The sequence below is a fragment of the Spea bombifrons genome, chromosome 1 (assembly GCF_027358695.1).
Source record: "Spea bombifrons isolate aSpeBom1 chromosome 1, aSpeBom1.2.pri, whole genome shotgun sequence".
Classification (NCBI taxonomy): domain Eukaryota; kingdom Metazoa; phylum Chordata; class Amphibia; order Anura; family Pelobatidae; genus Spea; species Spea bombifrons.
The window spans coordinates 5,173,902-5,188,113 of NC_071087.1; the positions used below are offsets into that span (position 1 = coordinate 5,173,902).

The following is a 14,212-nucleotide window of genomic DNA, read 5'->3' on the forward strand; positions in this document are numbered from 1 at the left end:
CCAGTGATTGGCATTAGTGACTGACAGTGATTGGCATGGCTGACACATCCATCTGTGATTGGCATAGCGACTGACAGGTGTATGTTCCGGTTATTGGCATGGATGATTGACACAGCCACCTGTCATTGGCACAGTGACTGACATTTTTATCTACTAGTGATTGCCATGAGTGACACCTCGAATTGTGATTGGCAGAGTGACCGACGGCTGTATCTACCTGTGATTGGCACAGTGACTGACAGCGTGTGTCCCGGTTATTGGCATGACTGATTGACACATCCATCCATGACTGGCACGAGTGACTGAAGCAAATATCCACCAGACACTGGCATGATTGATTGACACATTCACTCGTAATTAGCAATATGGCTTCCGCATCCACCAATGATCGTCATGACCTACGTCGGCCAATCAGCATGCGTACGTCTGTCTGTGACACCACGTTTCTATGTGAATCGTTATGACCTGTACATAGAGAATCCTAAACCCACATTACAGGCCCAGCACTAGAGAATGGACCAGTTGGTTCGCCCAGTTATAGGGGGGCGAACTGGGGCAGCACAGGGGCCGGGCCCTTAAAAGCTACCCCAGTGAAAGAACACAATAGGGAGACGATCTATGATCCTAACGAACATGTGCCTTTAGTTTCTATATCGCATTCTAAAAATGTTGATGCCACTTCGTGCTATTTCTCGTCCCCCTTAGCAACGGCGAAACCCGAATTAATTCTTCTACCTCGGTGAGGTGGCGGTTGTGTGAATGTGTTAATTCTCTCCAGCTGTCAAGGTGGTGGAGAGCGAGTCGAAGTCCCCTCGGTTTCCCGCATGGAGGAGGGTGCTGCCGGTCTCGGCCCCGTCGCTTGGTGATGAAACGAGCTGGTTTTGGCTTACAATCCCTTGTTGTAGATCACCGTCTTGGAGGTGGTCCTGGAGGCTATTTCTGGCTCTAATCGGGAAGTCTCAATCTGGATCAAAAGAAGAAAAAAAAAGTAGGTATAACCTCCAGTTACGGCTCGAAGACAATTCAGTCTAAATCGCCGATTCTACCTTCCACATGGATACATAATAACAAAACCTGGCTAATTAGCGAGGGTATAATCATTATTTTTGAGATACAATAGAATTACTAAATAAAGAGAAATAAGAAAGGATGTGTCCTTAAATTGGGATTTTACCTTCCTTTTTTTATGATCGCAGGGAAATGTTGCGATTTTCAAGAAATGTACGGCACGGACGCTAGGAGTTCGGCCTAAACATGGCTTCCGCGATTAATGAGTCGAGAATGTTATTATTAATATTATTAATTAACTATAACGGCTTAATGAAGCATTTCCGGGAACGTATGGTATGGTTGCCGGAATGTACAGCAGGTGAATAGAATGGGACCAGACAGGGGATGAATGATAAAAGACTCTCGTGTTGTAATACGAAACATTGATGACAATAATAGAGAATAATAACCATATTAACACATAAAGCCGTACGGATCTCCCTACAATCAGACTTCTCGGTCAGGAAAATGCGAGGTGCGGCTGGCAGGGGTCCCATCCTGCTTTAACGGCGAGAAGATTCGATTATATATATTTAATATATATTATTATTATATATATTATAATATAAATATATTATATAATATTATATTATAAGATTATATATAATATATTCACAAACAGCAGGCACACTTCAGTACCTGACACCACATTACGCCATCTAATCACGCATTTTTACTAATAAATTAGAATAGAGATGTGGTAGCCGTACATGTACGGGGTCAAGAAGCCTAGCGGACTCCACAATGGAACGTGGTTCAGGTCCGCATACAGCAAGGTACTGGCCACACATATCGAAGAGCGGTATTCGGTAGCGTGGGACTGCACACAAACCCCTTCTCCAGGGGGACTTGTGGTGAGACACCAAACCCGGAGCCTCCAGGGCAAAGCCAGTTAAATCCCAGCTCCTCCGAGCCCAGGGTGAGAAAAGTGTCCGTAGCCAGACAGCGGTGGCGGGGCTGGTAGAAGTCATCGGTGCCCATAGGCATCCAGTCTCCAAGCCTGCGGCTGCCTACAGACGCCACGTGCCTCACATGACCACAACGGTACATCAACCCCTCAATCATGTATCAGGGACAGAATCTCCATAAATGTATCAGGGCTCGAGTAAAACATTAAAATTGCACCCAAATTATTAAATTGCAGTTTCCTGACCCAAATCTGGAGGCTTCTGAATGCTTCGGCACGTGTAACTTCACGCGGCACTGCCTCTTTTTCCTTCCTTCGAACGCGCAAAGGATTTTTTTCACCCAACTTTTTTTTTTTTTTTTGTAGAAAACAAATTAAATAATCGTTATGTACAAAGTAAAAAAAAAAAAAAAAAAAAAATGTTCCAAGCTCTAGAAAATGTTTGAATCTGCTTACACCAATTAGCGAATGAAAAGTAAAAACAAAATAAAATCAAGGTGCCAAACAATTTAAGCATTTAAAAATATTCAATGTTTAAAAAAAAAAATGAAGAAAATAGAAGAAAAAAATGAAATAAATAAATAAATAATGGAAAACTGTTCTTCGTTTTTTTTCAGCTGCAGAACCCACCGAAATCTAACATGAAAGCAAGTTAGCATGAGGTGTAACATAACCCTTCAGCAAAGCTGTTAAACAGATACTAAAGCATCATGGGAAATAGCACTTCATTTATTCAAATGCACATATGTCACGTTTTTGCACCATATGTCATTCTAAGCTATTTACAGTAATAATTAAATCTTAATCAACGTTTAACCTCTGTAAAATGTTTGAAGGATCTAATCACCCTTCAGACAGCACTAATGAAGCAGAAATATATAAACATAAAAGAAAATGATGCATATATATATCGCACCGGAAAGAACAGTAACTGCAAAAATTTGTTATCGCGTTTTGCTTTTTTTTTTTTTTTTTAAATTTAATTTAATCAGGAAATTCTGGAAAGTGAGCCGAGTATTTAAAGTTAAGACATGTTGGGTGTCAGAGGTGTGACTAGCTAATTTTGTACAGCTATCCATAACAGATGCAACATATTTTTTTTCTTCTCCTTTTACTGACATTATTAGCAACTTCTCCGGCGAAACGCGGCGTTCTGAATATTAATCTCTAAGACTAGTCGCCAAAGGTAGCGGATCGGCCCGGGGGGGGGTTGGTTAGATATTGTTAACCTGTTGTCTGCCAGGCAGAGGCACAGGGTTGGGGCTGATAGGGTTTGTATTGGATGACGACAGTCTATAATTATATATATAATACAAAAACCTAAGCCAAGGCATGGAGTGGGCGAGCTCGCTTAGGAGACGACTCAGTTATTGGACCAAGCAGTCCATCTGTAAACTGGAAATGGCAGAAACATAGTAACGAAGCCACGTACCTGGAAATCCTATATACATACTGGTTTTCTTTATGGACTGGGCAATTCAAGCGCACGGCTAGTGGACCTGCACCATCGGAGCAAATGAAACAATGGATACAAGCCCGACGTATGCCCCGGAGTCATGCGCCGACTGCCTATGGGCAGGGGATATACCCCTCGCTGCATATTATTGTCCCAAGAGACCCACTGGGTGGCTCTAAGTTCCCTCCTGAACTAATAACCGGTCAAATGAACACAGGCCCTAGCCGGATCTCAGTTGGACTCATGTGGTGGCCCCTGGGAGCCCTGACTCAATATTAAGCCTACAGAGTGCAGCAGAGTTCACTGAACTTGGTAGAGCGGCTGACAAAACTTTACTCAATACCAAAAAAAAGTTGGTATGGAATTCACCGCGCAGTTATGGATTCTCTATGATTCTTTTCCTCCTTCGTCTCTTTTCTTTAAACAATAAATATAAAGAAGTCGCGCCCGGTATCGCCGACCCGCCACCTCCCGCTAGTATGTTTTGATGGCGGCGTTCAGCCTGTTCCGGATTTGTTTGTCCTCATTCTCTCGCGCAGTCGGCTACCATTCGTGTTCCAGCGATGGAAAGCTATAGCCGGCTCACAGCAATTTCTGTAAGCGCGGCCCCAGGCCGGCGTGTCCGAGACGCCCGCTCGACTTGTTGATATATGTCTTTAACAGCAATTTTCTCTTTACTGAAGAAGATGCGCTTGCGATGCGTCAGCTGTGAGGGTATAGTTTACACCGAAGCGCGGTCAGAGCCTCCGTTTTAGGCTTCAAAAGTCGTGAAAAAAGGATATATTGGCAAAAAAAACACCACGCAATCTTACTTGCGGCTATGGGACAAAATATGTACTTCCATCTAATATAGACGAAATAAACGTCCAGATCAAACCGTTACAGGACACAAGGTAAGATTGATTGTTTCATTGTCAATGAAAGATTTTTTCCAGTATTTGGCGTGGCCCTAAGAAGTCTGCCCCCCCCGCACGCCCTTCTCCTTTGCAATGTATGTCTGAGCACTTTGCAGTGAAACGCATTGGGTGTTATGTGGACTGTACCCCCTGGGCTGCCAATGTACATTTTGTACGGAATAATAAAGCTTTGAAAAGTGGGGTTCAACTTCCTGCCGGGGCTGCAATGAAGACAATGCAGTATTCACTAAGGGCCCCGAGGAGCCCGGTGGAACCCCCCTTCTCCGCGGTCACGTATGTGTAAGCATACTGCAGTGCGAAATGCATTGGGTGTTCTGAAGCTGGTACTCCCTGTGCCGCCTGAGCATTTCGTACAGAATAATAAAGCTTTGAAAGGCAAAACCAACTTCCTGCCTGGGCCGACGATAAAACTCCAATGTAATATTTACTAAGGGCCCCCGAGACGGCTAGGGGCCTCTCACTTTCTCCGCTGCCATGTATAGGGAAATGCATCGGGTGTTCTGGGCGGCCATTGTGAACTTTGCATGGAATAATAAAGCTTTGAAAGGAGCGGTTCAACTTCCTGCTTGGGCTGACGAAAGGATTCCAATGGAATTTTCACTAAGGAATCATGGGAAATGGAGGGGAATTTGCATGAAGCTTTCCGCTGAGGCATTTAGTGGATCAGACCCCTATTTTTACGTATATATCTTTAAATTAAAACACAAAGCCAGGAGGGGCATGATGGCGGCTCCCACGTACATGTAATTTCTGTATGAATCCGAGGTGTAATGCTACAAAACGCATATTAAACAATTCCACGAACGCTCTGTAAGAGAAAAAGGTGTGGAATGGGGGAGCGTTCGTCTTGACAGATCTGGGTAACGCCAACATGCCTTGGATAATACATGTAAAGTACGCACATACATCAAGCAGTGATTAACACGCTGCACAAAAGTTTGACTCGTCGAATAATGAAAAGAACTCGATGCAGACGAGGTGAAAATTTGATATGCCCCGGAGACGCTGTGGCAACTTGCTAAAGGGCCCCTGAGGGCCATGGCTTTTTATTTACTGCAGTGTGTGCTGAAATTACCTAGATACGCACACGGCTCCATGGAGAGACCGTCTCTCCGGCACTCTGTATTCTGTGGAATAGACTGACTTGCTGGAACACGCAAAGAGACAGCGGCCCCAGCGGCCTACTTATCTTCTGGGGGCCCCAATAGCTGCCCCCGTTTGCCAGCCAATTGTCACAGGTAGGAGTCCAGGCAAAAAGACCCAAACGGTTTAGGGCTGACGCAAAGGACCAAGTCTTTCTTAGGTCCTCAAGCCTGTTCTAAAGAGCTTGCAATCTATTAATAATGTCGTCACTATGAGGTGTCTTTTACGGACCTCGTATAAGGGGAGGGAGGGGGATTTATCTACTTCTGTATCCAGCCTGACCATAAAAATTACCCCAATGAGGTCCCAATAAAAATACTATTAAGGAGGTACAGAGGACCAGATTGCTTTGCTTCTCACTCTGCTTCCTGGCAGCAATGGGTTAATATAGCATATAACGTGTATAAGGTATTCTCAGTCTGCCCTTAAAAAAACATTTCTGAAGAGAGAGCTTATTTTTGGGAAAAATATTGAAAAAAATAAATAAAAATAATAATAATTAAAAATATATATTATATATATATATATACATACACACACACTATATGATCAGAAGTATGTGGACGGCCCTCCTAATTATTGAGTTTAGGGGTTTCAGTCGCACTCAGCACTAACAGGTGTATAAAATCAGCCCATAGGCAGCCGTCTTCGTAGACCGACATTGGCAGTAGAACGTACTGAAGAGCTGCGTGATTATAAACATGGTTGTCATAGGATGACACCTTGGCCTCAAAGCCACAGAGCAGAAGAACTCACACTCACAGAGTGAGACGGCTGAGTGCCGAGTGTAGTGCGTAAAAATCTCCTGTCCTCAGGTGTAACATCTCTCGCTACAGAGATCCAAACTGCCTCTGGAAGCGACATCAGCACAAGCCCTGTGTGCCGGGAGCTTCACAAAACGCGTATCCATGGCTGATCAGCTGCACACAAGCCGAAGATCACTATGTGCACAATGCCAAGTGCATAGTGTGGGGTGGAGCGGTGTAAAGCCACCTCCACTGGGCTACAGAGCAGTGTAAACCTGTTTTACTATCTGGAAGTCTGATGGACGAATCTGGGTTTGGTGGATGCCAGGAGAACGCTACCTACTGAAATACATGGTGCCTGCTGTAAAGTTTGGAGGCGTAGTTTGGGTTTTCAGGGTTTGGACCCCGTAGTTACAGTGAAGGGTAATGTTAATGCTTTTTGACAATGCTCGGCTTCCAACGTTGTAGGAACAGTTTGGGGAAGACCCTTTTCTATTCCAGCATGACTGCGCCCCAGCGCACAAAGCAAGCTCAATAACATGGCTGGATGAGTTTGGGGTGGAAGAACTGGCCGCACAGAGCCCCGACCTCCACCTCATCCAACACCTTTGGGATGAACTGGAACGGAGATTGTGAGCCGGGCGTCTCGTCCAACATCAGTGCCGGACCTCACAGACGCTCTACTGGACGAACGGGCAAAAATTCTCAAACTCCCCAAAATCTGTGGAAATCCTTCCCAGAAGAGCGAAAGCCGTTATGTCTGCAAAGAGGGGACCAACTTCATATTAATGTCCATGTATTAGGAATGAGATGTCCAACAAGCTCATATAGGTGTGATGGTCAGGTGTCCCCATCTTTTTGGTCACATCCCGTATATCAGTCTGTACCATTTAACCACTAATAATAAATAGTTTTTATGTCGTTTATTCTCTCCTATCGGCATGCAACGAGGAATCGGACGGGCTGGTCCTCCCCCAACCTCGCTGTGATTTTTAAAATACACAGGTAATGCTATTTGAAACCCCATTTAGTGTCATCATCCAGCGGTCATTAAGTCGGTGACAAGGATTTTCCAGATGTGCGGAGCAGCTGGACGGATTCCCCTGCGAGCAGACGGAGGGTGACAGGAATGCACGTTCTAGGAAGAGATAATCTGCGGTTGACAGGTTTTGCCTCAAGCACCGCGCTGCGTCAGATTTAAATACTTCCATGTCACCCCTGACCACGGTAATTTCACGGCGATGATGTGTTTAATGATACCGATAAACTGAGCCGCTGATCTATTTAACTGCTTAAGGCCAGCCATGCTCAGCCGCTGGGTAATAAACAGGTTAATTACGGTGATATATTTAATCTAATAATGTTTGCGTTCTTCCCATAATCTGCGTGAATTCGGTCCCGTTCAATCATCAAATACAACATTCCAGGGATTTATTTTTAATGTCCAAACCCTAATCATGGTGAATTTTTACTAATTTATATTTTTTTGAGGGAATACTTAATTGTCACGGGAAACAAAAGCAGCTGCGGATAGGCTGATACCATTAAAAAAAGCTTTTTAAAAACTCAGATTAAAGCTCAAGAAGAGAGAATAAAGTCTAATTGCTTTTATTTGCGGGAAGTTTTATCGAAGTGGAACTGCACCTTCGACGAACGGGGCTTCTATTTTCTACGCCGCGATCTCCAGAAAACGGTCTCCCTCCGCTTAGAGCGACGTCCCTGTCACAGCCTAAAGTGCTCATTACCAAGATCAAAGCGCGGATTTACTAAATACTTTAAGTTGAAATAAAGCCCTTACAAGGAACTTCCTTAAAAATGAGATTTGCTGATCTAAGAGGAGGCGAGTTTATACATAAGAAGCTTTGTAACCACCTCCTGCCAGCTGCGAACCGAGCCGCTACTACTACAACAACCCTCAGAGGGGAAAAGACCCGATTATTATCGATATTTACTTTGTTATTCATATAGCGCCAAAAATTTACACGGCCCATGACATTGAAATGAAATAAATTATAGCGGGATAATTACGTGTGTTCTATATTGTTTCCGGTTGGGCTTGGGCCGGGTGGCATGTTCTGGTTCTCAGGAATTGATTTACAGAGAGACATAGAACCTGCGGGCGGATCAGACCGATTCGGCCCCCCCGTCGAGTCTGCCCGTTTTTCAATGACTGACCCTTCATCAGTCGCTGGTCTCGTCTTGGATTCAGGAGCCATGTTTTCTATCCCATGCTCTACGCAAATCTCAAGAACCTAAACTCTTTCAAAATGCACCTAAGGGGGTCTATCTATGAAACACCTGGAAAAAGGGTATTTTCTAAGAGTTAAAGGGTCCATCGGTGGTTAATTAGGTGTGCCGGGTCACCGTCCACCGCAGACCCTCAGCTGCTCAATCTACATTAAATCATGGAATAGGACTTCCGACGTTACGACCTCCCGCATAATCTGTATGGATGATGGAGTTCTGGATCTTCTGGAAGACGTTTCCAGCGATCTCCCACCGGTCTAACCTACAATACCCGGGAGCTATGCCATCCAAAACGGTTTGTTTACCGGCTGGCCAGTTCTCCCCGAGACACTTAGGAATCTTCTAACTAAGCTGACCATGACAAGCCAGAGCTCCAGACCTCGAGAATCTGCCCCTTCACCCCCACGGTGGGGTAGAATGCTGAGACTTCCCAGGTATGCGCCTGAGCCTCATAGGAAGGACAGGTGCTGCTTTAATCCCCTTGCTACTGAAAGACACAAAACTGGTTGAGAAACAGGTGTCACTTCTGTTGTACTCGTCACACAAACTGATACAGTTTCCAGTTGTATTGTTCAAGAACCTTTCCTGTGTCTGCTTAATCCGGGACGGTTCAGACGAGTTACGGCACGATCTACTCTCAACCTCAACATTGCTTTGAAGAAGAAGAAAAAAAACCTGACTGAATAGAGAGGACAACAAAAAAAAAAAAGCGTATAATCCACACCGGCGTTTATTACAACACATTGACCAAAAACACTGGCGGAAGTAATTTCATCTGATTTGTAGCCGATTCTGTGATCAGCATCTATGTTATGACATCGTGTCACGCAGCCTTAGAGAGATCCTTCTATAACTTCAGCTTCAACAGCTGCCCTCATCCTCCTTCGCGGTCTGATACTTCTTGCCACTGATTGGCTGCGTGAAGCGGCCAATCGATGGCAGGAAAGCACCCCCCGATTGAGAGCGTTCGGCACATGCGCATTGGGGTTCTAAACAGATCCCCGTCCGCAGTGTATATCGCGCACGTTGGCCAACATCATCTTCTGCCTGGAAAACAGCTGGGGCAAATAAATTTGGGGATCCCCCCACACCACACACATTTGCCAGGAGGACCCTATGGAAATGTAAAGAGACCTCTCATCTATCATACGCATTAAAGGGCTTTATAACAGCCGGGGCGCCCCTTCTGGGAACAAAAATATCAATTTCCACTTTAAATAACCCTTTCTTGGAAATTGCATTAATACAATCACGTTTCAGAGCCACGGACGCTCTGGGCAGTGACTTCTGTGTCGCTCCGTGCGATCTCATTCATTTAAAGGCGCTGTTCCACTGAGATAAAACATTAAGTGCTCTCGTTTCGTTCTTTTCGTCTGAAGGCTTAATTACGTAAAAATGTATGAAGCCAATTATCTGGTCTTGTGTCAATTACGCATTCCGGATAAAAATGACGGCAGATGACATCATTCCTATGTCTGAAAGGCATGTTTTGGGTGATAATTCTGCAGATATCGGTGTCCATTATATAAGCGACATTCTCATCTTATCTCCAAAAGCCAAACGTCAGTCCCATCTCAAAAAAGAATGTCGGCAAACGAACGCGGAGTGTCTTCCATGAGCCAGATCAGGGTACTTTGCATTGTTACGCTGATGACCTCAAGGTCCTCTAGAAGATAAACAAACTGACCAAGATGTGGGCTCATCAAAAAAAAGCAAAACATACAGATATAAACGTATATCTATGGAGGGGTCATGAAGTGAACCGCGCAAGAACATATCTCAACATGCCAGCCCGTGAGAGAGGGAGAGAGAGAGAGAGAGAACCCCCCTGCAGAAAGGTCAGACATCTCTTCTCTTTGACGTCATATTTAAAAGGTTGCCCTCTTGATTATGAAGAACAGATGAGACCTACTAAATTTCGGTGCCTCTGAGATATCAATCTGATTGGTCGATTCCACGTTGCACCTCAGCTATGGGATTAATGATTCGTTCACTCCAGAGCCAGGTCTTACGGTTCGGTTTGTTGTGTGTATTTTATGTGGCACCACTGGAAGCCTCCAAGCAAGAAGTCCGAAGACCACTCCATGAGGTGTCCTGTCTGGACGGCTGGAAGTCTACTCTGGGTAGATGCCGTGATGCCAAGGAGCCGTCTATATACCCAACGTGAAAAGGAGCACGCTGTGACGCCAAGCATCTGCTGACGGGTTGTGGTCTGACTTTGTCGAGGGAACCAGGAATGACAACCCAAATGATGTCTCTGAAAGTGATGGGAACACCTGAGAACATGTAAGCGATCTATAATCACAGTCTACAGTCACCCCCCCCGGGGGGGACCACTTCTGGGAACAACCCTTCTGATTTTGGGGCTCTTTAAATATTAACCCTTTAGCATAACGCAGATCTTATTGTAGTGACTCACTAAGAGGGCGAGGCGAAATGGATCCAGTAACAGTCCTTTAGAAAAGATATTCTGAATGAAGACACCTGGATTCAAGCAGCTGTGATATAGCAGTAAGAAAAAGCACCCATTAGGAGTAGAACGTGAAAAAAAAAAATCAGATCCAGACCCCGAGATTGGGGTAAAAACCCAGAGACTCAGGAGCAAACCCTGAGAGTTCCTGGGTATGGCGATAGAGACATGTGTCCGGTATGGCCGACTCTCCTTTACTAGATTATTTGGTGTACGGGCTAATCCTCAGACTTTTCCCCGACTAGACTCCACATATGTCTGTAATACGTGCATGCGCGGACGTATACAACTTATTTTCTTATACTCTGGCTCTTGATCATAAACAATAACGACAACGTGTGCCTGTGTTTGTACGGCACGCAACAAATTAAATAATAATTAAAAAAAAAAAATGCTGAGTGTTTTTCATGATATCCACCAACTGCTACAATTTACATTTCCTGCATCTTTGTTTATGAGAGTAATATGTCTGGGCACTTTTAATGAAGGGTGGGCAGCGCTACTTAATAGCTGGTGTCACCATATCGGCGGTCCGCCAGGGCCTCTATTCCTGTCGGGTACATGTGGAAAGATGGTGGGAGAGGCTTTCGGGGACCAGCTGGCCCATACTTACTAATCAGAGCGAGGCCACAGATGCCGTTTTTGGCCTCTTCTTACGGCACAAGTCCCACTTATAGTAGAAAAAAAAAAAGCGCTCGGTGGCTTAACGCGTTGCGTGCCATCTGTATATTATTACCCGCGATTTCTGCAGGCTATGGCGGCTTCTTTGCGCAGAAGAGGAATTCGCAGACAAGATAACAAGTAGGGAGGGAAGAACCGTCACCTCTATAGCTTACGGCATTGCTGCATTTATACACTAGAAGTGTGTGCAAGTATTTATTTTTTACTTGCATCGTCGGGCGGGTGGCAAAACTAGCATTATTTCATCGATTCGCGCCAATCCTTACCAAGGCGGCACGGACCAATCAATAACAATCAGCAACTTAATGGAAGCTAACCCAAACCATTTAAACGGTGCTTATTCACCTAGATAAGCGCTGCATCGTGTAAAGATAAGCAATAGAAACCTGTCGGCCATTTTATTTGTCTCCCCAATGCTCCCAACTCCACTATAAGGATTATTGAGATACTGGAGCTGCTTAGCAACAGAGTTTCCCAAATTTTTTCCAAAGCCCCTCCTCTATGTATTACATCACAACCGTCTGACCGCCTACAGCCACTCCCAGCCTCCTTTTAACGAATAGATCTTCAAGCGAACATCTTCCATGTCAGAAATTGTCAGGCAGCCACAGCAGAGCGGTGCAGAGGGGACAACTTAAGCGGCCCCCACTGAAAGTTTTTTAACAAGAAACTATAGAAATCAGGATTTTAAAACGGGAATATGTTTGTTTAGCACGTGTAGTCTCCTTCCCCATGAAAAGCATTGCACTCATTATGCAGAAGCCTTTGCTTTTTAAGCAACTTTCTACCGAAAAGCCCATGAATTGGCCCAAAAAGCTACAATTCTAATTACGTTGCTCTAATACTAACGGCTTAAAAGAGACAGAACAGGAGTATCTGTAGCTCATAAGAGCCACGTGTCAGAGGGTACCAGAGGGTAGAATACTCAGGAACAGAAAGTTCCGGATCTTGATTGCTTGCAAAAAAAAAAAAACAAAAACAACAAAAAAAACCCTATAAATGTTTTTTTATTCTTTGGCCCACATAGAACGTAGAGCGTGAAGGTGTCGCGGCACAGAGGACCTTCTTTTACGTTCTGGACACAATGTGTTCAGATTCATTCCAACGCTGGTGTTCCGTGCATTGATTCTCCAACTCTAAATCTACCGAGAGAGTATCCTTAATCTATGAATGAATTAAAGGAATAGTCTTGCGTGTTTTTTTCCTCCCCGATTTCCAAGCGTTTCAAGTATGATAACGTAGCGGACAGTTAAGCCGCCGTGCGAAAGGTGATGGCACCTTACAGGAACGCGGTTGGTAGATGCCTGTTGGGGGACAGACGCTGACACTGGGAAGATTGCCCTCTACACCCACGTTGGAGGAGCGCGCGGTACACGGACTCCTGGCTGCCTACACACCGGATCCATCTGTTGGGAAGGCACCGTGCCGGCTCTGGAGGGAGACATTTAACCTATATACTGCCAGCAAGCCGTCCGAGTCTATATACATTAGAGTAACGATGCACACTGGGATAAAACACCGATGTATGGATGCACTGCCTTTGCCCTGCACTCAGGACTAGTGGCAAGAAGTATAAGAATGATGGGAGTCGTAGCGCAGGTTTTAATTTTCTACCCTCCCTGATGTTATTTGCGTAAATGCTTTTCCCTTCCCCTTCATCAAACCCCTTCTTCTTTCGGTTGGCACACCTGTGCACAAGAAGGGACGCCAATCATTCTTTTGTACCGTGCTTTAAAGCGCAGCCATTTTTTTCATTCCTTCACCTCTTGTTGCGGAGATGGATAAGAAGCAGCTGAGCCTTTTGTAGTAGCCGGAAACGCTTCCTTAATGGTGTCATTCAGGTGCGGAGGTGGATTTGGTTTGTGTTTACAGGTCTGTAGCTCTCCGGCAGACTCAAGTATGTTAAGTATCCGTGCAGGTGCGGGGGGGGATTGAGCCGCACTCACATTCCTCACACTTCCCCTTTCAGACACTGATCGCCTCTTGATGGCTGGGAGCCATTAGCATTCAAAGGGGAGGAAAAAAAAAACCTGACATCCGACAACCTGGGCTAAACAGCTCGGACTTAACCCTTGAGGGGGTCTTGAAAGCAGCACTTAAAAGGCCACTTGATAAGACAGAGGCATTTTTCCGGTACTTGATAACAGGGCATCTGTCAAAAGGACGGTGCTGGACCAAGTGCCCCGCTGCCTCGACGCATCCTCGGCTCGGAAAATATTAATTGCCTTTTGGCGAAAAGCACGGCTACGCTTCAACTGAGACACGATGTGCCGAGCAAACACGCAGGCAAATTCACCAACGGGGGGGAAAAGGGACTTATCACGCTGCGTCTGATACGAGAGAGTTCGGTCTATGCACAGGATAAAGCTAACCCGTGTCTCTTTCCCCCGTCTTAAAGCTGCCATCCCATGTACTAAACCGCGTTCCTAGTGCTTAAATCGACTAAAAGTTTGCTTGTTTGATCATTTGTTTTTTTGCCAGGCGTAGAAACAGAAAACGCATACCAATTTTTTAAATGTGATTAAATCTGCAAAGCAAAAATAAATAAATATATAAATTAAAAATGACAGATCTGCTGAGGTTTATTTGCTTAGC

The 14,212-nt window shown here is 45.0% G+C and overlaps 1 protein-coding gene across 1 annotated transcript in view; it reads right to left on the reverse strand.

The window, feature by feature from the left end:
• Positions 1-617: 617 nt before the first annotated feature.
• SFXN5 (sideroflexin 5) overlaps positions 618-14,212 on the reverse strand; it is a 76,315-nt gene continuing 62,720 nt past the window's right edge. Inside the window, exon 14 of the mRNA XM_053458098.1 lies at positions 618-964. Coding sequence (XP_053314073.1) covers positions 887-964 — 78 coding nt within the window. The 3' untranslated portion in view covers positions 618-886. The remainder of the gene's footprint in view (positions 965-14,212) is intronic.